Source organism: Pogoniulus pusillus, chromosome 14, assembly GCF_015220805.1.
Source record: "Pogoniulus pusillus isolate bPogPus1 chromosome 14, bPogPus1.pri, whole genome shotgun sequence".
In the NCBI taxonomy this organism is placed as follows: domain Eukaryota; kingdom Metazoa; phylum Chordata; class Aves; order Piciformes; family Lybiidae; genus Pogoniulus; species Pogoniulus pusillus.
This window is the reverse complement of record NC_087277.1, coordinates 12,079,417-12,106,829: the sequence shown is the minus strand read 5'-3', so window position 1 is coordinate 12,106,829 and position 27,413 is coordinate 12,079,417. Positions and strand designations below refer to the sequence as shown.

General features: G+C 42.6%; 1 protein-coding gene across 7 annotated transcripts in view; it reads left to right on the top strand.

Annotated features, from left to right (window-relative positions):
• ASAP1 (ArfGAP with SH3 domain, ankyrin repeat and PH domain 1) overlaps positions 1-17,071 on the top strand; it is a 144,143-nt gene extending 127,072 nt beyond the window's left edge. For 5 of the 7 annotated variants that reach the window (XM_064154285.1, XM_064154286.1, XM_064154290.1 and 2 more), the window contains 6 exons: positions 1,074-1,235; positions 4,389-4,455; positions 6,706-6,764; positions 7,699-8,201; positions 11,389-11,511; positions 13,142-17,071. In XM_064154285.1, coding sequence (XP_064010355.1) covers positions 1,074-1,235; positions 4,389-4,455; positions 6,706-6,764; positions 7,699-8,201; positions 11,389-11,511; positions 13,142-13,216 — 989 coding nt within the window. In that variant the 3' untranslated portion in view covers positions 13,217-17,071. The remainder of the gene's footprint in view (positions 1-1,073; positions 1,236-4,388; positions 4,456-6,705; positions 6,765-7,698; positions 8,202-11,388; positions 11,512-13,141) is intronic. The other 2 variants (XM_064154289.1, XM_064154288.1) reach the window with 1 other exon arrangement.
• Positions 17,072-27,413: the final 10,342 nt, after the last annotated feature.

Sequence of the window (27,413 nt, the reverse complement as noted above, 5' to 3'; positions counted from 1 at the left end):
TTAGATTTGAAAAAAATACATAACAAAATAACCAAACAACCAGAAATCAGCAAACCAAACAAAGGAACAACAAAACCCAGACCCCAACAACAAAACCCTTAGATCTGTTCTAACCTAAAGTAGCACTAATTTAGATAAGCATTACAAATAATTTCTCTGGGCTGTAAGGACAGCTAACTTGAGCAGTTGCCCCCTCACTATATGTTTGTGCTCTGCATTGCCTTCTGCCTTGATCCTCTTATTAAAGACATTTTTGAAGGTGAATGGTGGAAATGATTATGAAAAACTCTTGGCTTCCTTCTGGGTTATTTTGTGTTTTGATCTGTGTCTGTTTCCATATCTTGTAAAACGTGATTTGTGTTGAATAAAACCTTTGCCAAGATTAATGTGAGGGGAAATAAAGGATTTAAGGGTAAAGATGACTGCATAAGCTCTTACAAGCAGTGCTACCATCAAGTATCTGAGCCCCAGGAAGGACTTTTCTGATGTTTATTTTATACGCACTGTATACAACAATTTCCATCCTAGTTTGATGTATTTAAGCCACGAGGGGAAAAAGGAAAAATAACTACAGGGAAAGATAAGCTTACAATCCTGTTTTCCAATTTTCTATTTATAGATTTCTATCCCCCCCCTTGCTCCCTCAAGTTTCTTAACAGAATTCCTATGGGATGCTCTGGAAGGTTAAAAAAAAATCCCCACGTAATCGAACATCTAGAAAGCTATTTCATTCTGATAGAAATGAATAATAGTTTTAACTCCACATGTTAAATATGATTTTAAGCTTTTTTTTTTAAACAATGCCTAAATTAGAAACCCTGGAGTGATGAATCCTGTGTTTTTTAAACATCAGTACACATGTCATTCTATTGTCAAGTTGCTTAGATTCCCACAGCTAAGGTGGTTGATGATGTGGTGAACGTGTCGTTTAATCTAAACAGTGTTTTGGCATGGCTTGTCTTTTTATTTTAGTCTCTTGCTGCACTTTGCTGTGGGTCTGACTGTGAATTTTTCAGTGCTGCTTTGATGTTTATGCACATGTATTTGTAAGAAGGTTGTTTGTTATTTTGCAGGCCCACCTTCAACCCTCCCTCTAAGCACTCAAACCTCTAGTGGCAGCTCCACTCTTTCCAAGAAGAGACCACCTCCCCCACCCCCAGGACACAAAAGAACCCTCTCTGACCCACCAAGCCCACTACCTCATGGACCCCAGAATAAGGGCCCAATTCCTTGGGGTGAGTTTTGAAATTCAAAGCAAAGGGCAGGGGAAAAAGCCTTTGCAATGGGTTATATATGATCTTTGGTTTCTTTGTACCTGGTACTTGCTTTCCAATGATTGCAGCTTGATGTAACGTCAGCTCAGATAAATCAACAGATCTATCTTCTGTCACTCAAGCTTCCAGGCTTCTCTGAGTCCTACTTGAGAAAACTGAAAGTATTCCATGGTCCTTTGGGGCTAAATTCAATCTCCTCTGCTGCCTCCCTCTCTCTCCCTTAGCTGCCCAGGCTGCCCCTATCCCAGCCCTCTCATCTGCTGCATCTACTCTGCCTCTGTTTCCTCACCCTTGCTCCTGTTTTGACCAACTCATTCATCCAGCTGGGTCTTGATTTGGGGCCAACAAAGCTCCATGAATCTGTGTGGTTCTCCTGATTGCCACAAGAGCATGTTTTCTTGCACTCTATGCCAGATCTCTCCTGTAAAGTGTTTGCACTAAGCTGGTGGCAATGTGTTGTCTTAATGTGTTTTTGGGTTTTGTCATGTCTGTACCTATATAAAGACACATAGGCTCTCAGCCTTCTGCAGAAGTTATACAGAACCAGCACTTTGGTTTTATTTCTAACAGGATACTTTCCTGGCTGAAGCTTTATAGAGACTATTTTCCAGGCAACTCAAATTCTTCCTCTTTTCAATAAATATTGTGCTATGCAGTCAACTTCTCCCAGAGCTATAAACCTCAGGCTCATGTGATTTTCTGTAATTTTAGTCTTGGTGGCAAGGTTTCCATAATCTGTAAACTTTTGAGCTGGAATCCAATGCTTACATAGGGGAGTCATCCATACACCACTTAGATCAAGAGTATCCTCTCTCTGTTATAATATAAACAATATCAGTAGCCTAAAAAAACCTCAGAAGGCTAAAAGCACCACTTTTTTGTTCAGTATATTGAGTTAAAAGAGGTATATCATGGAGCACTTGGGTAGAATGCGTGATTTAGTCTAGGATTTAGTATGAAAAGAAATACAGTGTCCAATGAAAAACAAAGTCTTTTTCTCAAGGAATACAATTAATACCAATCTTTTCAATTCTTTACTTTGCAGATGTCTGAGGTATGGAATGTAACAGTCCTATACTGTTTCAGAGTACGTTTTCAGACATTTTGAAGAGACTTTAAAAACCTCAAAAGTTTAAGTCCAAAGTAGCACCTAAAATACCATATACTAGAATAGTATGTAAAGTAGCACTATCAGAAGAAAAAGTGTGGTAGAAACAGATATTAAACTATTGCCAACTTTACTTGAAAAATATTAGACTATGGAAAAAGGAAGAGGAGAATACAGGAGAAAAGTGTAAATGCGGAGTTGAAGAACCTTCTTCTCAAAGCAGGGCCAGAGAAGAACATTGCTTATCTCTTTTTCTCATCTTCAGGGGATGGAAGAGCGGCCTCCCTTCCTTTTTTTCTCAGCTGAGATATGCACAAAAACTTGCTTAATGGTCCATTTAGATTTTTAGCAAATATTAGGTTTTATGTTTATAACAGAAGGACTTCTATATCTAGCTTCTTGCATTTGGTTAGAGAATATTTTCAGATGTTCACTGCTTTCCCTTTGAGAAGCTTTTTTTCTGTGTTGTATTTTTTTTGTTACATTGAATTTCAGCATTTGTTTTCTAATCTGTGCATTAACTGAAGTCTCAAGCAGAGTAATTCTTAGTTTATGCCTAATTAAGATGCTATTCAAAGATGTTCTAAAAATGTCATTTAGATTATTTTAGATTTCCATAGCAACCATGAACTACTTTTCCTTGCTTTAGTCATAGGATCTATATGTGAAGAGTTTGCTGTTTGTCATACCTTTCCTCTCCTTTCCTCTCCTTTCCTCTCCTTTCCTCTCCTTTCCTCTCCTTTCCTCTCCTTTCCTCTCCTTTCCTCTCCTTTCCTCTCCTTTCCTCTCCTTTCCTCTCCTTTCCTCTCCTTTCCTCTCCTTTCCTCTCCTTTCCTCTCCTTTCCTCTCCTTTCCTCTCCTTTCCTCTCCTTTCCTCTCCTTTCCTCTCCTTTCCTCTCCTTTCCTCTCCTTTCCTCTCCTTTCCTCTCCTTTCCTCTCCTTTCCTCTCCTTTCCTCTCCTTTCCTCTCCTTTCCTCTCCTTTCCTCTCCTTTCCTCTCCTTTCCTCTCCTTTCCTCTCCTTTCCTCTCCTTTCCTCTCCTTTCCTCTCCTTTCCTCTCCTTTCCTCTCCTTTCCTCTCCTCCAAGTATAACATATTTTTAGCAAGGCTCAGCATGAGCCTTTTCTGCTGTTCCATTTAGACGTCAGTACACTAATAATGCTATCTAGGCAGATATGTCATTCTTAGGCATGGAAGTATTTTCTTGGATTATTAAATGTCACTTTGCATATGTTTCAGTGATGAAATTTACTAATAGTTGTTGAAGCTGGTTCTGAGATTGTTTAGACATTCTGTAATAGAAGAGGGAAGGAGAGGATGATAAAAGCGCTAAAACAAAGTAGTTTAATTGTGCCTTGGGAATAGTGATGGGTAATGAAATAGAAGCCTTCTGCTGAAGGAATTCAGAAGCACTTGGGTTTGAATATGGCTGTCTTTTGACAGAATCAAGTCTATCCAAGGCTTTTTTCTTTGCCAGTGGCTGGCATTTAGGTTATGGGTGACTTAGTTCCTAAATCAGCAGAAGCTCGTCTTTGTGTAGGATGAAAGCAAGTCCTTGGAAACTTGGTGTTTTATGAATGAAATCAAATTCATGGTGATTTTAAAAAGATGTCTCATAACATACAACGTAAACATCTCTAATAAAATGATTTGTTACTGGTCTGCAGTATCTCTTAGAGAAAATTGAAACACTATATTCAAAGCAAGTGCCCTACAGCAGTAACTCAGCAATGTCACTCAATCTTTCCTTGCCAGCATATGTGAGCTACCAGAGGTTTGTTTTAAAATGTATTATTACATGAAAGTTCAGGTTGGATTATTATAGTCCCTGCCACTTTTTCAGGTTACAAAATTATTGATAAAGAACAACTTTTGAAGTCTTTGGATGTGTTTCATAAAGTGTATTTGGAAGAACATATACTTCACTTCTAATCAGCCAGGGCAACTTCATTTCAGCTATCCTAATGATAATTTCTCTTTTAAATTGTGCTTTTTTTTTCACTTCAGGTAATGATTTGGGCCCACCTTCAACTAAGGCTGCAAGCAAGTTTGAGGGAATGTCTCAGCAGTCAAGGTAATATCTGTGTACGTGAAGGCAAAGGGGAAAACTTACCTAAATGTCACTGGTTTATCAATCAGAAAAAAAAAGTCCTTCTGTATGAAGTAAAATCCTAGCTATGTTTCTTCATTAGTTTTCTGCATGCCTTACTACCATACACATACTTTGGCTTCACTGAGCCTCCTACACTTTGTTCAGTCGCTGTCCGTACACAATCCATCCTTTGAGCAGGATGGACAGAACAACTTGTACAAGAATCTATCTGCTGCTCCTACAGAAATGCTGTCTGAGCTGGGCAATGTTGCCTCAAGACTGCAGTCCAGCAGGACAAGTTTTGTTTTCACATCTCCTGGCATTTCATTTTACCTGCTTCGGTGTGAAGTCCCGTGCCTGTAGCTGTAGAAGTCACTCTGGGTACAGGCTAGCATTGAAGGGGATGTAAGAGGCATAATTCATGTCAGTCTCGCAGCTTAACTGTTTCTTCAGTCTGCCAGGCTCATGTGCTGGCACAGTCTGTAGTATCACAAACTGCATTTAGCTCCTAGTTTGTCAGGTCGGTACAAGTGTCTTTTCAATAGCTGAAGCAGTAAGGACAGCCATACATTGCTGTCACTTAGTGTTAGTGTTTGTTACTCCTTTGCCTGTGTTGTGGTTCCAAAGTCCTGAGGTTGAAAGCACGGTAATTCTAATAAACATGTGCCTTGGGCAGCCGAGCAGAGACCTGGCGTGACCACAAGTGTACGTGATCAGGCCACGACTGGAGCTGGATGTGTAACATCAAACAAATCACAGTGGAAGATGAGTGGGTAGAGTTTCTGGACACTCCTCAGTTTGTGATCTGTCTTGTCAGGACTGGCAGTGGATGTGCTACTGGTAACACAGCTGCCTTGCCATGTTTGCTGAATCTACCCAGGTGGCACTGGGTGTTCGGGGAAACAGTGCTGGGCACAAAGCAATGTTCTCCATATACTTGTAAGATGAGGGTAAAAGTAGGGTGCTTGGGCTTGGTAGCATTGGAAAAAGGCCAAGGTAATTGTTTATTGACTAGAGATTGAGCTTGGCTGTTCTTTCAGTTCCATGTCATGATATATTTTGACTATTTAAAAAAGGGCTAGGAAATCAGGAGTGATTCATCCTACTCATTTTGAAGTGTCAGCTTCAGAGACAGATAATGCCATATTCTGGCAACTTTGCTTGCTTTCCTTGTTCCTTTTTTGTTTTTTAGTAATTATTTTGAGACAATACTGATTGCTATTTGCTTATTTATTGGTTTATTTTTATGCCTTAAATCAGTTGGCTTTCTCCCAGAGTCCTTTTCTATAAAAGTGACTCAGGTGTGGTTTTGGTGGAAGAACTTTGGTGGTTTTCTGTTGAAACTTGTAATGTTTTGCTCTCAGGTGCCATGTTTGCAAATTTGAGCCAGTGTTAATTTGAAAGAAAAAAATGTTTACAGCAAAAAAGCATAGATGGAAAGTTTTGGCAATGTCTCAGTTTTTTATGCTGCAATCAGGTAACTTGCAGCTGTCTTGCTTGCATTGTTGCTTACCACTATGAGTAGCTAACAGAGCTGTAACACAGGTTGATGCAGTAAAGCATGTTGTTTTCCCACAATTATCAGTACTGCCTTGGAAGGGCAGAGGCTTTGTCTCCTAAAAGCAGCTGCAATTTGTGTGCAGTAGAATACCACACTCATGCAAGAGGACTCTGCAAGCTGTAGGCCCAGTCCTGGGAAACTTCACTGACTTGAAGGATAGATTATGTTTTGAATGCTTCAGTATAACTACTTTGAAGACAAAAATTTCCTTTTAGTTCAGGACCTGTCCACTGAGCTGGTCTTTCAGCTTTACCTACTTTCAGAGTACATTTTTGCACGTACTACAGCTTGTGGAATAAATCTCCCCTGTAGCATTAAAGCTCTGTGGGGTTTGTATGTCATTTTCTCTGGAAAAAAAATAGCAGTTCAGTTCATTCTTAAAAGTGCTGTAAGTTCCAGGAGTGATTCACAGACAAGATAGTTGTACAGAAGGGGCAGCATAAATGAAGTGGGGTCTGTTGTTGAGTATTTTTGTTTGATGTTTTTGGTTTGGGATGTTTTGGAGTTTTTTTGGTGTGTGGTGGTTTTACTTGTTTGGTTTGGGAAGATTTGGGGTTTTGTTTATCTATTTTCTTTTAAATAAGTTATAGATGTGTAGAGGAGAAATATGAGAGAAGAAAAAGTACATTTTGTAACAGTTGTATGCACTAACAATTCACATCTTCCCTTAGCACTGGGACTGCAAAGACTGCACTTGGCCCTAGAGTTCTTCCCAAACTACCTCAAAAAGGTAAGAGTTCTCTTTGTGAATATTCTCATAATGATATCCTTTACATGTTTGTGAAAGTAGGTACTTGTTTTAATTATGTGGATCTTTTCCATGGAAAATTGTTTCTAAAATGCCACAAAACTGAAAGGATTTTGGAAAATCAGGAAGATTCTTAAGTGTAAATGAGTGAGGATGATTAAGGGAGTTGAACATCTTTCCTGTGAATAAGAATTGAGAGAACTGGGGCCATTTAGCCTACAGAAGAGAAAGCTGACAGGCAATCTTACCAACACCTGTGAATATCCTAGGGGTGGGTGTTGAGGTGGTGTTAGTTTCTTTTTGGTGATGCCCAGTGATAGGACAAGGAACAGTGGGTACAAGCTGGAACAGAGGAGACTCCACCTTAACACAAGGAGACACTTTACTGTGACGGTGACAGAGTCCTGGAACAGGCTGCCCAGAAGGGGCTGTGGAGTCTTCTTATCTGGAGACTTTCAAAACCCACCTGGACATGTTCCTGTGTGACCTGCCCTAGGTGATCCTGCTTGGGCAGGATCCCACCTCTAACATTCTGTGATTCTGTGAAAATCCATATTTTCTTGTACTTGATATTTTGTGCTTTAGGTTCAAGAAGTAATCACTTTATTTCACCTTAAGCACTTAACTTATAAACTGACACCTAGTAGTTGTTGGATTAAGTACCCATGACCTCCAGGAGGAGCAGCAAAATTGGATGCCAGTGGAAGAGGGTTAAGTAAAGATATATTGCCTTGCATTTGTCATAGACATGGAGGATATAATGTGTCATTACGGGGGCTCAGTGAGCATGTGGTCATTACACAGTTGCAGTTCTGATATGTGCCCAAGCTCTTTCAAATGAGACTGTAATAAAAAACAAACAAAACCAAACCAAAAAACACCCCAACCCACTGCTATGCTCTTTTTTTTGTTTTAGTGGCACTAAGGAAAATAGAAACCAGTCATCATCTTTCAATAGATAAATCCCATCAGCACACGGAAATCTTTCACAAGCCCTCATTGTCCATCGATATACCGCAGAAACCACAACCTGGAGACTTGCCCCCAAAGCCTCTGCCTCTGGAATTAACTCAGAAACCTCAAGTGGGAGATTTGCCCCCAAAGCCTGGAGAACTACCCCCAAAGCCTCAGCTTGGAGACCTACCACCAAAACCACAACTTGGAGACTTACCTCCAAAGCCGCAAATGAAGGACCTTCCTCCAAAACCTCAGCTAGGGGAGCTGTTGGCTAAAACTCAAGGTGGAGAAGCATCACCGAAGCCTCAGACCTCGGAGGCAAATCAAAAATCTCACTCCTTAGATCTTTCTCCAAATGTACAATCTAGAGACACCGTCCAAAGGCAAGCATCTGAAGAGTCTAATGACATAACACATACCCTGCCAGAAACTCCTGTGCCGCTTCCCAGGAAAATAAATATGGTAGGTATTATGCCAGCTAGTTGAAAGTATCTGTGAAAGGCTTTGAAGTTACTGTAGGACTGAGGGGGGGGAATAACAACAAAAAAAACCCAAACCAACAGAACAAAAACATCAAACACCCTTGAGCTATGCACACAAAATAACATAATTGTATGGGCTAGGATGGGGAATGAAGAGCTCTTTTGCCTGGTCCCAGGCAGCTTCAGCAAATACTGGAGGCTTACAAGGCTTCTTGCATGCTGAAACAAATACTGCTAACATAAATCAATAATCTGTGTTTACTGGGGAACGTAGGCATTTTTATCTGTCAGTCATACTTCTGACTTTGCTGCTTGTTTTGTATGTCTTATGTGACTAGAATACTTATGTGTTTGATTTTTGTGAGCTTTAAGAAGGGATGTTAGCACCTGTTGTCAGTAGGTAACAAATTCAAGATCAACTGTGTCAAACCAGTAAATGTTCTCATCATGAGTACTTGATATATTTAAGTGATTAACAAAGGTTAAGATATACTGCTCAAGTGGCAAAATCAGCATCGCCGAATGGTGTGTAGGAGCAGAGCTGGACTCTTCCTTCAACCCCCAATTCACCTTGCTGTTCATCTTGCTAACCAGTGCAATTTCACTGAATCCAACAGAGGCTTCTTCATGCATATGTATATTGAAATAATTTTATGAGAGTCATGAGCTCTCATAAGATTTTCATCATTAAGAATACATCAAAAAGGAGATGGTTTTGCTTGTCGAATTGGCTATGCAAAGCACTTTTGTAAAAGGAAGTAAGACTTCTATTTTTGTAGTGAAAGTAGAGGGCTCTGTCCTCCCTGCAGACACAGTCCAACAGCAGGACCCATGACAACAGCCATTAGTACTTGTGGGTACTTCACTCTTCATTTTGACTATGTAGCTACTAAAGAGGGGAACAGACTTCATTGGAAGTCTTAGAAAATCAGCTGTTCAGAATTATTAGGTAAAAAATACCAATGCTGTTGCATATAAGGACTTGGAAGAGTAGTTTTAGAGCAAGTTTCATTTCTCTGAAGTGCTTTTTAAATCACACTGAGCACTTGAGAGTTTGGGGGTTTTTTGTCTCTTATGTTTTCTATATAGGAGGCGACACGTTTCTTTTTAAACAAAAGAAGTTTTGAATGTAGATAAGAGTGTGGAGGCATTATTAATGACCACAGCAGCTGATTATTAATCAGTCCAAGTATAAAAGTCCATTCTTAATAAGTACTAATACTAGATACTAGGACTTGTTGGGAAGGTGGGTGATACATGTTTTATAGTCATAAATTACATGTCCTGGGATTGCTTCTGTTTCCTTACACTCCAGTGCTGTAACTGTTCTGAAAAACAAATACTCTCTTCAGATCAATTCTTTCTTTAATCTTGGGAAGATGTAATACACCCTGGGCTTGAATTCTGCTTTTTGCCCCTCTCCTCAGTGAGAGGAACAGAATATTAAAATGTCAACTATGACACTAATTGGAAGGAAGCAGAAGCAATTGCAATCATTTTTCCTGTGTTCTTACAAGCTAAGGTGCATACAAGCTCTCTAAGTTTAGAGGAGTTTAATGTCTCTTTAGTCTCTTTATTGATTGAGATGATTCTTACCTAGCAGAAGCAGTTGCTTCCCTTTACCACTGGATGATTGATTTAAAGCACTCTTAGTTTGTAAAGGGTCTCTGGATTTGAAAGCTGAGGTTAGCCTCAAAAATACCAATTAAATATTGAATTCCAATCCCTAGTGATAGTTGAGATTTTTGGGAGGTTCAGATTACAAGATTTTCTTTTAAGAAAGAAAGTGTTCTTTGAAGTAACTTCTTGCTCCAGCAAATCCTTGCTGTAAAAACCCCTTTGATCTCATGAACTTCAGGTGTTCCTGTTCATTAGTCTTCACTATGGGTCTTTACATTGTTGTGTTGACTGCCTTGCCCCTTAGATCCCTTTATAATTGTTATTTGTCTGTATCTTGAGTTCAGTTTGAGTGCTCTTCCCTATGTCTCTGTTCTGCAGTTGATCTGCAGGGATGATTTTTTTTGCCAAAACATGGAGGTATTTCAGATGGGTAGGTAATAGCAAAGAGAAGGCTCCCTAGGAAATTTCCCCTGCAAAATTACTTTTGGCTCAGATTTCTCAAACCTGCTGATTCCTTTCCTTCGTAGCCCTTCTGCTTCTCATACCCTTGTGCTCTTCTTCGATTTTTGCATTCTTGTTGCCTGACTACTTCTGTTCAAAGAAGGAACTGTACTTTTTGAAGAAGTGTGGGTATAAAAATACAGGAATACAAAGTAACAGGAGTGTTGTGCTGTGAATATTGCGTCCTTTCTCTATTTGGAAATAATTTGAATAATTTTCTCTGCAGTGAGAAACATATGTTCAGGAGGAGTCCACAGCTCAGGGTTTTTCATATGAATTAGCAGTATGCAGCAAAGTGTGACCTAGAAAATACTTGGACTCAGAATGGTAGAGCTGTGAGAATATCTGTTGTGAATTATCATCACAGAATAGTACTGCCATCTGAAAGTAATATTTTTAGTAAGAAATTGCTAATGTTCTGGATGGAACATCACTCAGTAATTTCCAGTCCTGTAAGCAGATCTGAGATCAAAGGATACTGTATTTTTACACCAGACCCAAAACCTAAAACTGTAAGGAGTAGTGGGGTTCAGTGCAGCACGTTCCTCAGTGCTCGTAAAATTCAGAGGAGACCAGGTTTCATTTTCTGTTTGTGGCAGGTGCTTTAATGAAGTGTGCATTAAAGGAGAAGGGGTGTTTGTGGAGTGGAAAAATGTGTAAAGATGTTCCTTAAGTGTTCTTTACTGAAGGAAGTGGAGGTTACACAAGCTGTTCACTGCACATGAAAGTCCCCAGGGAGTTCTGAATCTTAAGAAAACCTACACCTGTGTGGGATTTTTTTGGGGTGTTTTTTGTTGTTGTTTTTATTTTACTGGACTTCTGTGTGAGTGTGCATGCATTTTTGTTTGGTTATTTCTTGTGTTTTGTTGTTTGGGTTTTTTTTTACTCACTAACCCTGTAGAAGCAGGGTTTTTATGTCCCCAACTGCAGGGAAAGCAATTTTGGTAGTCTTCATATTCTTGTAAAGTAGAACATAACTAAAAGGCAAAATTAATATATTTTGCTGTTCCTCATGTTCTTTGTCTAAATCTTCGTTCTGCTTCTAGGGGAAAAACAAAGTTAGGCGAGTGAAGACCATTTATGACTGTCAGGCAGATAATGATGATGAGCTCACATTTGTTGAAGGAGAAGTTATTATTGTAACTGGTGAAGAGGACCAAGAGTGGTGGGTATGTGTCTTTTCCTTTTATAGTTCTGCATAACTTCTTCATGGCTTCTAAAGGAAAACTTACTTTTCCAAAGTAAGAGGGCTTGTTATTTTTGTTTCTGGGTGTTGGGAGGTTTATTTGCTTTTCTGGGAGAGTGTTTTGCCTGAATCAACATCCAGCCCTTAAAATTGGAGAAGGTCTCCTTTCTCTGGTAGGGTCTGTTTTTCCTGGGAGTCTGCTACAGCCATCCTGACTGGGTTTGACTTTGCCTTTATTGCTGGCTCATAACAATATTTATTTGCATATGTCACTCTTTATAATGCACAGTAACCTTTCATTAAATGAAGAGGTGGTGATTTGTACTCTATTTAGCTTGCTTGACACTCCACTTGTGTTCAGTGCATGCTACATCATACTTCCCCACCTAAGAATTATTACTAGGGAAGAAGAGACAGATTTCAGTGTATTTAAAACAAGTGCTCACCATGTGCTGCCTGTGATTTCCTAATCCGAGTGCAGTGCAGCCTTTGCTGCTTTGATTTTCACTTTCATCATTTAAGTGTGGAAGATTTTCTACTGACAAAATGGTCTCAAAAGAGCAATGGCCAGTGAAAAGCTGCTGTATTAGCCATATCATCCAGTCCCTGGTTATGGCTGTCTTCATTGCTGAATCTGTGCTGTGAAGTGTCATTTGAAGATCCTTGGGTACACGCCTGACCAGTTCCATGAGGGCTGCCAGTCCAAGTTTTTCTGGAAAGGAAAACAAGGGCTGTTGACTCAGACGCTTCAAAAAATTTGGCTCTACAAGAGGAAATGGCTGGCCCCACATGCTTCCCCTTCCCATTTTGTTAGCTTGTGGGAAGAGGAAGGAGGTGCACTATTATTCTGAAAGTAGTGAGCAGCAGTGTAGCAGGATGAGAAGAGGGTTATGTGGTCAGTCAAGGCCGCCACTCCAGTGCTATCAGTTTGACAGCTGTTTATAATGATGCATTTTAAACACGTAAAGTTCATAAGGAAGATGCCATTATTTGGAGGGGGTGTTTAGAGTTGCTTGACTGTTTCTTTATAAATCATTATCATGTAAAACATAGAAGGAGGCTTAATCAAACAGTACTCTAAACTAGTATGCACATAAATCTTTAGAAGTCACTAATTCAGTGAGAAAATAGCTGGACCTTTATCACTTCAAACGAAGCATGCAGATTATCATAGCAACTTCACAACTGTAGCAGACATTTCTCTTAAGTGAAATGTTTAGGATTTACTCAGTTAACTAAGATGAATAGTCCACAGAGATCTGTATCTTGTTACTGGAAGTTGATTCATCAGCCAAAAGACAATCTGGCTTCTGATTTGGCACGATTCTTGAAATTCACTGGTGTTTGTAGGTTTGCAAATTTGTTTGTAAACATACTCTCTCTAGATCTAGGTGGCTTAATTGCTCTTATTTATAATATGTTTACATGATTTTATTTTGTCCCTTTGCATTTGTCCCTTTCAAATGTTAACTAAGGACTGCTTTAAACTGTCCAAGAACTTGCAAATGCTCTGTAGGATCCACACAGTTCTCATGCTTTTGACTGAAGTCAATGCAGTTTACGACCTCCGTGTCTAAACACACGTAATGTACCTTTTTTTTCCTGTGTTGCAGATTGGCCACATCGAAGGACAGCCAGAGAGGAAAGGGGTCTTTCCAGTGTCCTTTGTGCACATTCTGTCAGACTAGGAAACATGAACAAACAAAAAATCCCAAACTTGAGCATTGCACATTCTTCATGCAAGACGGGCTTTTTAGCAAAAGCGAACGCTGCTGCCTCCCTGTAATCCTGTGCACAACTGTATATATAGCTGCTGTTACAAATTAAGAATTCATTTAAGTTTCACCTCATGAGGTCGAATTATATGTATTGTAAATATACTGTGTTATTCTGCCTTTGCCAGTATTATGGTAGCCTTGGAACCTGGCACGCCTTATTGGGTTCATCGAAGCCATCCTTGGCATCTAGCACTTACATCTCTGTCTACGCTGTTAAAAATAGGTATGAACTGCCAGCTTTCCAAACATAGGTGGTCTCTGTCAACCATGTAACTGTACAGAAATGACTATTCCTAATAACTTGGTATTCTCAGTATTCAATTAGCGAAAGTTAGAATGAGTGAATGGTTTTGGACAATTTAAAAACCAGTCTGCAGTTTATAAGTGTATGCAGTTTACAGTTATGAAACCCACTTCAGTATTTATTTAATATAGTGCTCAGTTTTAAGTGTAATTCTGAAGACAAATATTCACTGACTTTACAGATACAGTAATGTTTTATGGTGTTCATACAGCATTTCATGTTTATAATATGTGGACCTATGCCAAACTGTGATTGCAGTTCCCCTGTGATATTACCTCACTATAAAAAGTTACAAATTTATTTCAGTCAAAAACTTCTTTTAATGAGAATTAGTCATATCGTTCTTTAGTAGATATATGTGAAATTTGCTGGTTTCTTTCACTGAATTCTTAGTAACCAAGGACTTCTAGAAAATGTTAGCTGTTGACATTATGCATGCATTTAGATGCTTACTTGAAACCTGCCTTTGTACAAAAGTAGTAGCCTAGTGGTATAGCTACATTTGAGGAAAAAGAACATTTTAACTTAATTGCTATTCAGATTAATGTGAGCTTGCAACAGTATTTGTTTATAGCTAAATTGGCTCTTTGGAAAATGAATTTGTGGAGTTTTTTTTCCCTCTGTCTTCAACTTTTTTAAAACTTAGTTACCTAAAATAAAATTTCTTAAGTGGCAATAAGAATAAACTTTTAAATTATTTTTAATTGGTCTAAAAAGTGAAAGATGACCTCTCATGCATTTGATCAGGCTGTTAGTGATAGAACTCAGATTACAGGCATCAGGCTGTTCACTAAACTGTAATAGTCATCAGTCAAAGTACCAGGTAAAAGACATACTGATTTCTAAGAAAATATTGGGAAGGCTGTATTTGACCTGAGGTTTCTTTAAAGGTGGTATGAAGTTGCATTGCCAGAAAACACTTAAACGTATTACTGGAAACTTTCATTTCCTATGTCACTTTCAACATCACATTTTAACTTCTGAAACATGATGCAGTTGTGTTTTTCCCATAGTTTGCCTGTAGCAGGTTCCATGACTTTCATATGTAGTTTTGTATTACTTGCTTTAAATGTTATTTTGGCTTCAGTAACTTGTACTGCTATTTCAAAGCAGACTGTCTTGGCTGCATGGAAAGATTTTCATTTCATAAAAGCACGTCTCAGACTTTTCACAAGACTGTAGTCAGTGAATATTTAATTCTGCTGTGGTTAATACAGAAACAAATACCAGTCTAAAATCCACATGGGAAAAAAAATGCAAAGCATTTATCAACTGTTAATGGTTTTATCATTTATAATAAAAGCTTATTTAAGAAAAATAAAAAATTACACAAGTGATAGAGCCTGCTGGCATCTAATCTTCAGTATTACCAGCTCCAGTATTTCAGGCTTTATTCTGTTTTTTCCTGGAAAGGAAGTCAGGTTTAGCATTTATTTAGCATTCCATTTTAATCCATTACTACAATGTTTTAAGTTGCATTAAAGAACAAAACCTATTCACTTTTGTGGTCAATTGTATTTTTAAGTGATCTTGAAATAAACTGATAAAAGCAAATCATATAAAGAAGATCTAGGCATGTAAAATTATGTAGAGTCAAATGTCTATTCTTTTCTATGCTCTTTAAAATAGTATACATATGCATTTTATAAAATTAAATGAGTTCCATCAGGAACAATAGTTCTGTTTATTCTGGCTTATTGTGGGTCATAAGAAATCTGAAAATGTATGATATTGATTGAGTTTAAGTACAGTATTATATTTGAACTCAATGAGCCACTGTCTGCAATTTTGTATATGACATAGTATTTGGAAAGAATCTAAGTCTTTATGGAAAATTAGCTGATAAAGGGTTGGGGGGAGGGGCAGGGGAAGGTGCCCCCAGAGGGGGAAGTATGCTCTGCAGATGATGTCTTATTTACTGTTGAACAACGGTTGCTATTTATTTTTTTATTACATAGTACATCAGCGTGTACAGAAATCAGATCTGGTCATGCCACTAGTTAAAATCTTGACTTCTCATTGAATGTTAAGATGAAACATCAGTACACATGTCTATTCACATGTATTTAATGTGACAGTTTTTGAGTACTGTATGTGTTAATTTCTACTTTTTTAATATTTAAAATTGCTTTTAAATAAATGTATTCAGTTGATCCCAGATATTTGAACAAGGCCCTTTTGTCAACTGGAATATCTTCTAGGGAGAAAGTCTGGATTCCAAACAGGTAGAACTAAAACACTTGAAATGTTTTGTCTTGAATATAGAGCACCCCTTATATACTGCAATTAAATATGTATCTCTTTAACAGCTGTTAAATATGGATGCAATTGCTTTTATCTGGAAAACTTTACTTACTAAAGTTAGCATCAAAACACTTACTTTGTTCATGAGTTTCGCTTGCTTTCTCTCTGGCTTCAGTGGGCCAGCCACCTGTGTCTTGTTTTCTACAGCTAACCCTTTTGGTGGAAGGAACCACTCAGCATGGCCCATATGCAGCTTTCTTCTTCCTCACAGCAGCTCCCAAACTGACTCCAGCACTACTAACCTTTCCTGGATAGTGCGATTTTATTGCTTAGAACTTTAGTTCCAACCTAGCTTGGAGAGGTTTTCTTCTCCCTGACTTGGTTCTTGGAAGTTACTTGTTTAAAAAACTGTTCTTGAAAAAAGTGTCCCCAAAAGAACAAGTCTTTTGAAATTGCTAGAAAGCAATGAGAATGTCCTTTTGCCAGAGGAAAAGCTGGAACATGGAGCTACCAGACCTGGTTTGTATCAAATCTAGGAGCTGCAGCAGCACAGGGCGCAGGAGACCACTGTCATAAGAGAGCTTCTTGAACACCTAATCATAGCACAGGCATGGCCTTGGTTCATCATAGATCTTCTGATCAGTTAATTGTGGGCTTTCAGATTTACATAGGCTAAACACATGGGGCAAGGAGTGTGTGGCATGGAGCAGGACAAGCAGTCCGTTTATATATTCTGCTCTTGCTCTACTTTGTCACAGTATCTCGGATAACAGCATGCAGAGATCCGCTGATTCCAATATCCTTGGTTCTCTGTCCTACTTGTATTACTTGTTCTTCAGTGACATGTATTGATTTCCTTTTGCAAGTCAAAATTGAGGTGGTGATCTTATGCACTGTTTTGAGAAGAGACCAAGACAAATGCATGCCCAAAGAACTACCTTGTTCAGAGTTCTAGACTGCTTACCTTTTTTCCTAGCAAACTTAAAGCTCACAGTCAATTAGAAGACTGATTGGTAGTCAAAACCTGTGAAAGTGGTGCAAATCTTAAATACTGGTGAGTGAAACTCAGAAATAGTTCCCTGGCCTTAACAAAAGCCCAAACACTCCAACCCTATAAATGTGATTTAATACCTTTCAGATGGTTCTCTTTTCCTTAGACTGCAGTTCTGTGTGATAATTTACCTGAGCATCAATAAAAAACAACTTTACTTACCCTACACTCTGCCTTGTTGTACAGTTTCATGCCATTTACACCCTAGACCAGTAATCCTCCTATGCCAAGAAACCAGAGTATGATACAGGAGCAAACCTTCCTAAGTAAATAAAAGTTAGCTTCAGGCCTTAAGTTCTTACAGAAAACTTATCAACTTAGTCCTGAGTTTAAGGCTTTGAGGGTGCTTTTGAGACTCTTTAACCTTTCTAAAAACATAGCTGGAGGCTTTTCAGATGGATACAGAATGCAGACAGGACTGCACGTTTCCATCTATTATAGCTGCAAGCCAAAACTTAGACAAACTATTTCAAGTTGTCTTAATAATACTTCTAGGGCTATATATAACATGATTTACAGTTCAGTCTACTGAGAGTACTCAAGTTCCTTCAGATAACCTAAGCACTATTTGTCAGCTTGTCTTTAAGCTTACATGTCCAGTGAACAAAAGCTGCGAGTCTTGACTAGTTCTCGCCAGCTGTTGCTGGAGTAACACTAAAACCGATAGTGTGTTGTGGCACAGGCTTTGCCTTCTTCCTCTGAGAGAGGAACAGATCCTCCTGTCTGCAGTGAGGCGGATGTCTGCTCCAGTCTCTTATAATAGCAAGGGTGGGGGACAAACACTTTGTGACAGCTGTCGCATCTGCTACCCATGTCAGAGCAGAAGAGAAGCTGACCCATTGTTTGCTGTACCACCTGAAGAATGTGTTGAATGAGCTTTAAGCTTACCTGGAACCTTAAATCCAGTGTCAGTGCTACTCTACAGTTCCTATCAGTCTGGTCTTGTTTTTCTAAGTGTCTGAAAACATCTCCTCCCCTTGTGCTTGGTGTTTTTCCACTGAAAGTAGTATGGGACTAGAGCCATTCTCCCTTGGGGATTTTCCCCCCAAGGCTTAGAGATGATTTTTGTGCTTAGAAATGTTGTTGGCTTGTTTGGTTTCTTTTTTTTTTCCCCTCTCACAATCCTATTGTGTAAATCAACCATCCTTGAATACTCAAACTAGATTGGCCCAAAATGGATGTGTCAGAGGTGGCTCTGGTGTATTTACTTTTCTTCCTTTCAAAGCAAAAGTGTTAGGCTTGCTTTTTCATGGTAGCAGTTTCCTCAGAGAATACTTCAGGAAGAACTTAGCTACAGTTGCCTGCAAACTTACAAGAGTAAGGAGTGGCATGCAATAATTTCTCTGAAGCTGCTCTCAAACCTAGTTTATTAATATTTTTCATCTCTCCCTGCTTTCATATCCCTGCTATGGTAGTATCAACATGCCTCTGATATTGGAAGATGAGGACTTGCAAGTCTTCTGCAGAGTACAGTAACAAATCTGAATTCTACATCTGCAAGTTGGAGGCGTGAGATGAACAGGAGGGCAACACAAACCAAAGCTGGAACACCTTTGGAAGAGGATTATTCCATCACTGATGTGAAGATCAATCAGGAGGAGTCGGCTGATTTCCTGTAAGCACTGCCTACAGATGGGCCATATACTTACCTCACTTTAATGTAATTCAAGCAATGTGAACAAGTGAAGGTCCTTTGTCCAGAAGCAGCATCAAGCCCTTAGCAAACAGTAACAGGGGAGGAGAGCAGGCAGTAGGGCAGTCAGACCATCTGGTCAGCAGCATGCAAGTAGTTGCAGTAGTAGTAGCCAGGCCATATGAAGCAGCAGAAAGCACCAGATGTGCAGGCAGGGCCTGTGCCCAAAAATCCAGTGAACAGAAGCATGTGGCGGTAAGCAGGAAGGTGCTTCTACCCTGCCAAAACAGTCCTGGCAGCATCCCCACCGTGGCCCAGGTCTACTGTAGATGTGGTTCTTGCACCCCTCACTGTCTCCTTGGAGCAGATTTGGAATGGTCACCTTACTTAGGGGTGGATTTTGCTCAGGATCTGTCTTTGGATTAGCATCTGTGCTCCCAGTAGGTCTGCATGACTGGAGTGCTGCAGAGTGCAGGAGGAAAGCTTCTCCTGTCCCCATACCCCCCTCCTCATGCTGGGCTGCAGAGAAAGTTGACATGAAAAAGAAAAGATTTTTCCACCCTCAATTTTAATGTTCTCTACTTAAAAATCCCTTGAGAGCAGGATTTTGTTCCTCTCACTTGCCCATGGCAGTGTTCTGCCAAAATGTTTTTCATGAAAAATGCACCCCTAGTAGATTTCATTTAGACCAGATCTGCCTGAGGTTATTGCCTCACTCTGTGTATCAGGCATCTGGGCTGCCCATGAGTCATAGCTTTATCTGCTTGGTTGGTGGAATAGAAAAGAGCAGTGAGCATAGTATCTCTGTGGAGTGGTCCTATTGCTTATATGACTTCTCAGCGTCCTGGTTTCACTGTTGCCCATGTCTCCATCTGCTTTGGGTCAAAGATGGGACTTGTAGCCATTGTGGCTATTGCAGTAAGACTCAGGACAGGGCACGGAGCCTCTGGGGCTGCAAAGGGAGCTGAAGCATCACACACCCACCCCACCCCCAGCAACTCACAGTAAAGCTCGGCAGCAAAATGCCTTTTAGAGAAATTACCTTAAGATGTGTTAGGCCCGTTTAATCCCTGTCCCTTCCTGAAAGGGATTCATGGCACAGCAGCACAACAGCATCTGTTGCTGGAGGGAGAGCTTCCTGCTGGGCAGATGGGGATGAGGATGCTATGTCCTGGGGGCACCTTCACACTGCGGCGTGCCCCTTGCCAGGTTGGAGCACCAGGCCCTGCCTTTCATTGCCAACAGCACTGTCACCTGTGGTGCCCTTCTCTGGGTTTCAGCCTGTAGTCTCTGCCTGCTGGGCAGCACTCCAACTGAGTTTCCAGCCAGGATGTAGTTTTAGGCGGTTGAGTTTGGTGCAGAAGCATTTAAGTTTGCAAGCTACTCCTGCATGTGGCCAGAATGTTCCTATTTCTACAGCCCTCCCTCACGCTGTTTTGTCGCACGCTTCACGAATGCTGGCCCAGAGCAGCCTGCCCGAGGCTGTCCTGGTGCGTAGTGACCAGGCCATAGCTGGCTGCTTGCGAAGGAGCTCAACCTGGTCTCAACCCCTGGGATGCAGCCACCGCACTGCTGCTCCGGGTGAGGGCTGAGGCGGGGAGCTCTGACCCCATTTTGCCACCGGCCCAACGGGCTTCCCTCTGCGGGTGCAGAGGAGCACGCAGAGGGCAGGGTCACCGCACTGCCCAGCGGGGGCTGCCCGTGGTGAAGCTGCAAGTGGTGCTCCCCGCGGGTGGGACACCGGGGACCTCGACGAAGGTGCCAGGGCCGCCTCTTCCTCCCCCCGCGACGCTTCCTTTTATAGCGATGCGGCACCGCGCCCGCCGCCGACAGCCAACCTGTGGCCGTGACGCCGCCGCCCGGCAACCCGGAAGGCCAGGCTGCACCCGCGGGCTGCCCCCCGCCGCCCCGCCGCACAGGTAGGCTGCCCGCGCCCCCGCCGCCGAGGCAGCGGGCACGGGGGGCGCGGCTGCTGGCAGACACCCCACTGCTTCGGCGCGGAGGGGAGCTGGGGCGGGGCACCTGGGAGCAGCCGGGGCGTCGGCTGGAGGGAAGTGAGGCATCGCCCGAGGGGAGCCGGGGCTTAGGCACCTGTAGAGCTCAGGGGATCTCCTGAGGGGAACTAGGGACTGGGCACCTGCGAGGAGCAGAGGACGGTCGGAAGGGAGCTAGCGGCATACGGGGCACTCGCAGGGCGGGAAGGCGCAGCCCTATGGGGCCGGCAGGGAATGGCCGCCGCCTAGAGCATCCCTGCCCCTTGTCGGTCCCCTGTCCGCAGCTCTGGGCCGTCTGTCGAGCCGCAGCAAAGCCGGCGTGGGCAGCAGGGGAAGCCGCGGGGAGCCCTGCATCAAGCCCCTTTTCGGCCTCAAGGCTGGAGCCTCTCAGTGCATGGAGGCCGCCCGAGCAGGCAGGTGTTTGAGGGGGGGCATCGCTTATGTCTGCGAGGGTCACAAGGGTGACAGGCTAAGGACAGGAGATTCTCTGTGCTTAGGTACCAGGGGCGGAGGCGACAGATCCCGTGAGCAGTGTAATAGCCCTTAATGCCAGCCTACACGATCTCCAGCAATTGCCAGCTTGAAACCTATCAGCAGTAAGCTGGGGTGGTTGGCTTCAAGAGGAAGACATTGTTTGGTACTGGCTCCTGTGTACTGTGGGTGCTGCTGCTGGCCATCCTGGCCTGGGAGCAGCGAGCGACGGTATTAGGTGGCTGCTTCTTGCACCTAGCTGGGTGTGTTGCCTTTGCCTATCCCCTGATGCTCAGACAGGTGCTGGGTTGGAGACACTTCAGTCACTGTTGATGCAAATTTTGTCTCTACAAGTTCAGCCTAGCAGCCAGAAATGCCCTGGTCTGGCTGGTGAGGAAGTGAGCACTTCTGCTTAGGAGGATCCAGTACTTCCTTGTCTGGGCAGGGACAGCACTGTGGTCGTGATCGTGACTCTGAAAACTGCCCCTCTCTTAAGCAAGTTGCAGCGTTTCAAAAGGATTAGTGGTGAAACAGAAAGGAAACTGCACAGAGCAACCACTAAACCATGACTATTAACTGGCTGTAAGGTCCAGAGTGGTGTTACTCTTTTGCCAGTTAAAAATGGCAAATTTATCCATTATAGTAATTCTGCAGTGCACATGATACAGAAAGCTATGAGCAGCATGCTGCTTCTGTGGTGCTCTGTTAGATGTGTGATCAAACGGAGAGAGACCCTTTCTTTTCACTCACACCAAACAAATCTCACCTCTGCACCCTGAACCACGAAGTGTTTTGAAGAGATGTGGGCTTTCATTGGAAGTGCAATGTTGTCTTTGTTTCGGAAGCCTGGCAGCAGGCTGCTGCCTGTTTAACGTTGATGATGCCAGTACTGCTGCTGCAGGGAGGGAAGAAGCAGGCAGCAGGGCTGTGTGAGCTCTGGGAGACCTTGCTGGGTGCATGCAGGCACCCCAGGTCATTTTGGTTGGGCTCATCTTGCCCTAGTGAGAGGCAGCATTTCACTGCGTGTCTCCGGCTGCATTCTCTGTTAGGCAGGGGCCAGGAGTCCCTCCCTGTCCAGGCAGCAGTTTGCAGATGGCAGTCTCTACCTGCTGCGGTTCTCTTGCTCACTTCCAGTACTGATCAGACTGAGAGGCCTTGTCAGTGTGTTTTCCAACTGTTGTCACCACTTGCTTTCCCAGAGTGCAGTAGGGATCGGTGATGTGGTTTCCTCTGTGGCTCAGCAGGAGAAGTACCCATATCATGATGGATTTTTTTGGCAAATCTGAGGCAGTGCTCTGCATGGAGGTTAGGAAGTGCTCAGGTTCCAACAGGAATGGTCATACAACAGGACTTTTGAAAACATTTCAAATAAAGTCTAGAGCATCCATTTCTCTAGCTGAGATCAATAGTTCAGACTGCTCAGCAAGAAGCATGGGTGATGGATTTTCAATAATTGGCACAGCACAGCTCAAGCTGGAGGGAAAAATAATCAGGCCTCATTCTGTGTCTCAAACTGTGAGTGTGCTCAGTCAGAGCAGTGGAAGAAACTGATGCACTGAGAGAGTTAAAAGCTTAGTGCTGTCTTTAGAGTGAGGGAGGGCATAGCCACTCTTAACTGCTATTCCTTTTTACTGAGAGGTATCAGAGGCACAAGAATAAAGACTGATGTTTGAGATATTTCCTGTGCTTGTTGGAGAAGAACAAGGCCAGAATATTTTGAAAGTAAGAGCCTATTTCCCCTGAAAAACCTTTGCTGAAATGAAGGGCAAGACCATTTTTGAACTGGAGTCACATCTGTGGCAATTCAGGCCATCCATGCTGGCACCTCGATGGGGCTGGCTGTGTTGGACTGAGACAGAGTGGAGAGTAGCGAGCACTGGCCAGCTAAACCTGCAGATGGGGAACAGGCATAGCATCATGTGCTCCTCTTGCTTCACTGGGCACAGGAAGAGAGGCTGTGTCCTCTGCCTGCAAACATCCTTAAGAACTTGCTTAGAGGCTCCAGTTTGGTTTATCTGCAGGTATAAACTAATTGACTAAATACATGCTCTAGAGGCTCAGCTGAGAGCTAGTGTGGGCCTCTCGGCTGCCCAGAGTAAATAGATGAGTGTGATCCTGTCATAGGTATTGGGACTGTTTCTGTAAGCTGAAGGCCATTTCCAGCAGTGGTCTCTCAGCTTTCATTTAGGAGGACTTGTCTCTGAGGTTAGCTCGGTCAAAGACCTGTCTTCCTAATCATCCATGTTACATTTTCTTTAGTTCTTACCATGGCTATGAGCTTGCTTACCTGCTGAATGTCATGCAAGCCAGCAAGGTTCCACCAGGAGCTGGACCAGGCTCTGAATCCCAGGCACTGTCTTTTCCCTGCAGCAGCAGAGCTCTGGGGGAGGAGGTGGCCAGGAGCAGAGCACAGCGCTGACAGTCTGCTGGAATACAATTGCTGGAGGAGGGATTTCAAATCTGCAGTCAGGCTGTACCTCGCAGTGGACTGAAAGCACTTTGCATGGTGTCTGCAGTTACTCAGCTGTTGGAAACCTTTGTTCTGCTCTGCTCTCTGTGGAGTTTGATATAGCTTGGATTTTCTTTTGGTGTCTGAGTTCTATTATTGTCCTTGCAGGATATATTTTAAAACTCTTCCCTGCAGTGGTTTTGGGTTTGTTTTGGTTTTGATTTTTTTTGGAGATGGGGGTTGGCTGGTATTTGAGTACTGCACACATTAATTTATTCCCTTAAAATCTTTCTATGCCAGGGATTCTCAGACTGAGTGTACTTGTGACCTTGTGGGATTAGACAGGATAGCTTTGGTTTCCATTCCCAGTAGTTTTTTATTCAGTGCAACCTGCTTTGCTATCATGAAAAATGCAGTTTTTATAAAACACTGGGTTTGATAATCTGCTTTGCAGAAATGTTCTAAGAGCTACTTCAGGGCGTCTAGTGGACACTATTTCTCAAAAGCTTGCTGGATAGAAAGGGGAAAATACCAAATTTTAACTACAGCAGAAAATTAGGAATTGTATGAGACTTGCTAAGACAGTCTTTTTTCTTAGCCAGAATTAAGAACACACACACACTTCCACCCCCTCTCTCCCCTCTGGCCCTGCATCTGACTTATTTCCAGTCTTGAGTTCAAACCTCCTGGCCACAACCCTCTCTATTTATGAAGAAAATACGGATCCTAGTTGTAATCTGTGCTATGAAAATCTAATCTGTGACCTAATTTGTTGTGATACCATGAAGAACCTGTCAGTAGTAATCACTGTAACCCATGGCATGGATGCACTGCTTGCTTTCCAAGAGTGCTCACTCACTGTAGCCTCAGAGGGTGCAGTGTCACACCGAGTGTGTATGCTTGGGCTCTTCTACTGCCAAATTTGCAGAATAAAATGCGGACAACTCTGAAATCACTTCTGTTACTCTTTTAAAATTAAAGTGGCATAAACAGTCTTACTATTTGTGGTAGTCAACCTCTTCTGCACATGATCCTTGCAGGACAGGCTGGTTTGAAATGTGTGGAAGGAAAATGAGATGTAACCAAAACTGGACAGTCTTCTGCATGTGTTGTGGTATCTGTTTATTGCTCATTCACCTGTCTGTGTGAACAACTTGGGTGCAACCAAATCTTTGGGTGAGTGGTTAAAGGAGTGATTTGTCTAAATAACTTGGCATCAGTGTGAGCTGAGGTTTTGTGGGCTGATTCTTGGAGGGCAAAGCTGACTGGCTTCTGGTACAGTCCCTCTGAGTCAAATATGTTGTCCATTAAGGAAAACAAAAACAAACCCAGAAATCTTCTGCAGTGTGTCACTCAAACCATAGCACAGCCAGTCTTGTTCTGCAAGACTAGAGAAGGAAGGAAGGTTAAACGGGTCAGTAATACACAAATAATAGGCTGAAAAACTGGGAATCTTATTCCTAGGTCCCTGCACTGCTCCATCTGGCAGAGAAATCCTAAGTGAGAAACTACTGCTCCATCAGAAATGGACAGCAGAGCTGGGCTTCCAGTTTGATTGTTCTAGAAATAACAGTGCCTTAAAAAAATCTTTAAAGTGTTAGTTGAAAATACTAAATTAACAAGTGCCGGAGCATGCAACCTATTTAAACACTGTGAAGAGCTGTGTCTCTGCTTACTGAGACACTGTCAGTCCGTTAGCCTGTTTGGACTTTGAGAACCTCTGGGTTACTAGCTGGGTTTTGGGGATCCAGTAAGATGCATGTTCAAAACAAAGTCATAATGTATGGTCTGGTGCCTTCCTTGCTCACTCTCTTAAGAGCCACCTGTGCTGCTAAGGCATCAGCTCTTCCTCTGTGTTTTCAGTACTTGTGCACACCTCGTTCCCTAGCATACCTTGCTGTATGTTGGTGTAGAATGCATGCATTCACATAGTATTTTGTAAACTTGCTGTCCTTTTATCCACCCCCAGATACTCTGTGCTCAAGGTTCAGTGTGTATTTGTTGACTTTTGTTCACTAGGCTTTTCCCTCCACCCACTCACTTCCTCTTGCAAGTGTTTCCTCACTTCACCACCTTTTTAAACGTGTTTCTAGCACAGAATTGCTGCCCAGGCTCAGCACTTCATCAGCCATCCACCTCTGCGGGAGATGTTGACAGATTGGTGTGTGAGAGGAGAAGCAGAGGTTGGGAGGAGGTGCTTGCGCCTAGGGGAAAAAAGGGGCAGAGGAAGGAGGGAGTGTCAGGGTACAGGTGTATTTTGGGGCAAGAGAAGCAAAGGCTTGTAAGCAGGGAGGAGGGAGTGAAGGTAGAAGAGGGTGGATGGTTGTGTGCTCAGGTATTAGGGTGCAGCAAGATGTCTGTGTGTCTGCAGCTGGGAGACAGCATGTAAGGCTGGCACACATGAAAGGTTTGAGGACGATGCATACTTCAGGCCCGAGGCCCTGCTCCCTTCCTTAGCCCACCACAGGCAGGCTAGTCTGCCTCTGAGATTTGTTCTTGGAGTTTAATAGCATGCTTTAATCTGCATTTCCCCCCTGTCTGCTTCTTATTTTTAACAGGAGTTTCCCACCTCCTCTTGGACAACACCAGTTTCTCAACCATGCAGGGTACATCTGGCAGCTTACCACCTGTTAAAAAGAGGAAAAAAAAAACCCCACGAAAATAGCATGTCTGTAGTTTTAAATTAGGCAAGTGCTAAAATTAGTAAGAACAGGCCTGTCTGTGGCTGTGCAAACCAGCAGAGAATTAATATTCTGGTGCTGAGCAGGGCAAGCAGAGGTTTGCAGCTTGCACTTTCTTCACTTTGTCCTGCTCCCATCTTTGCAGCTTTTCTTCCCTCTAGCCCTCAGTCACTAGTCAGCAGAGAGCTGTGCAGATGCCACTGACCTTCTGCCAATACCAATGCTACTTGTGAAATGCAAGGTGTTAGCACTGTGAAATGCTAAGAAGAGCTAGAGTATTTTTACTGCACTCCTTTCATTTCTTTGCTCAGCTCTATGAGTGCAGCTTTGGAGGTGTCATGCTCAGAGCACACACTGTCAGAGCCCTGGATGTGGCCTGGGTCCCACAGTGGGGCCTAGGTCCACCCACTGTTTCCTCAACAAGAAAAGTGCCCAACTTGTTCTTGTTTCCTTTCCTCTGCTGTACTTGTGTCGCTGTTTATGGGACTGCAATATAAGCCACTCGCTGAAATAAACCACAAGAATAACTGTATGTTGGTTTGGATCTTTGCAGGTCCATTTTTCACATTACATCCTGGCATCACTTTCATTTTCAGCATGACCCATGCAAAGAGCTTTATGTGAGCAAGTTAAAGTAGACAATAGACTAGTGGGAAAGGGGAAAACGATATGAAAAAAAGGATCTTGAGTTGCTGGGGAAGGTAGCTGTGGGAGGGGTGGTTGAGTTGTTTGGTCCTGCTGGTGGAAGTGACATACATCTACTGATTACTTTATTTTTTTTTGGGGGGGGAGGGGTGATATGTTCGAGGCAGAGAAGAGCTTAAAAAACTTTGCCTCTGTCTCTCCCTCCCCAGGAACCACTGTGCTATGCCTTTCACCCCCCACAGGAGATAAACTCCTGGGAGTTCTTCTACCCCAGCATATTCAGAGGAATTGGAGGCCACTTGGAAATCAAAATTAAACAGTGCCTTAGTACAGCTTTGAAAAGTTTACTCAGAAGGCTGGCGCAGCTCCAGCATGGTTAAACTGATGACCTCCCTCCAATAACTGTGCTCTGGTTGGGCTGTCAGCACCCAGCAGTGACTGCTAAGCTTTGTGTTAGGTAGCAGGGCAGGGATAGATTCCTGCCTCTTACCTTGCTCCCACCAGAGCACACAGTGCAAAAGCGTCAGATACGTTGCTGCCCAACAGTCTCTGATGGGTATTGTGCTGGAGGCTTCTGAAGTCCTTGAGCTGCTGCAAGCAAGAGGTAGCACTAGGGGACCATCTCAAAATGGGAA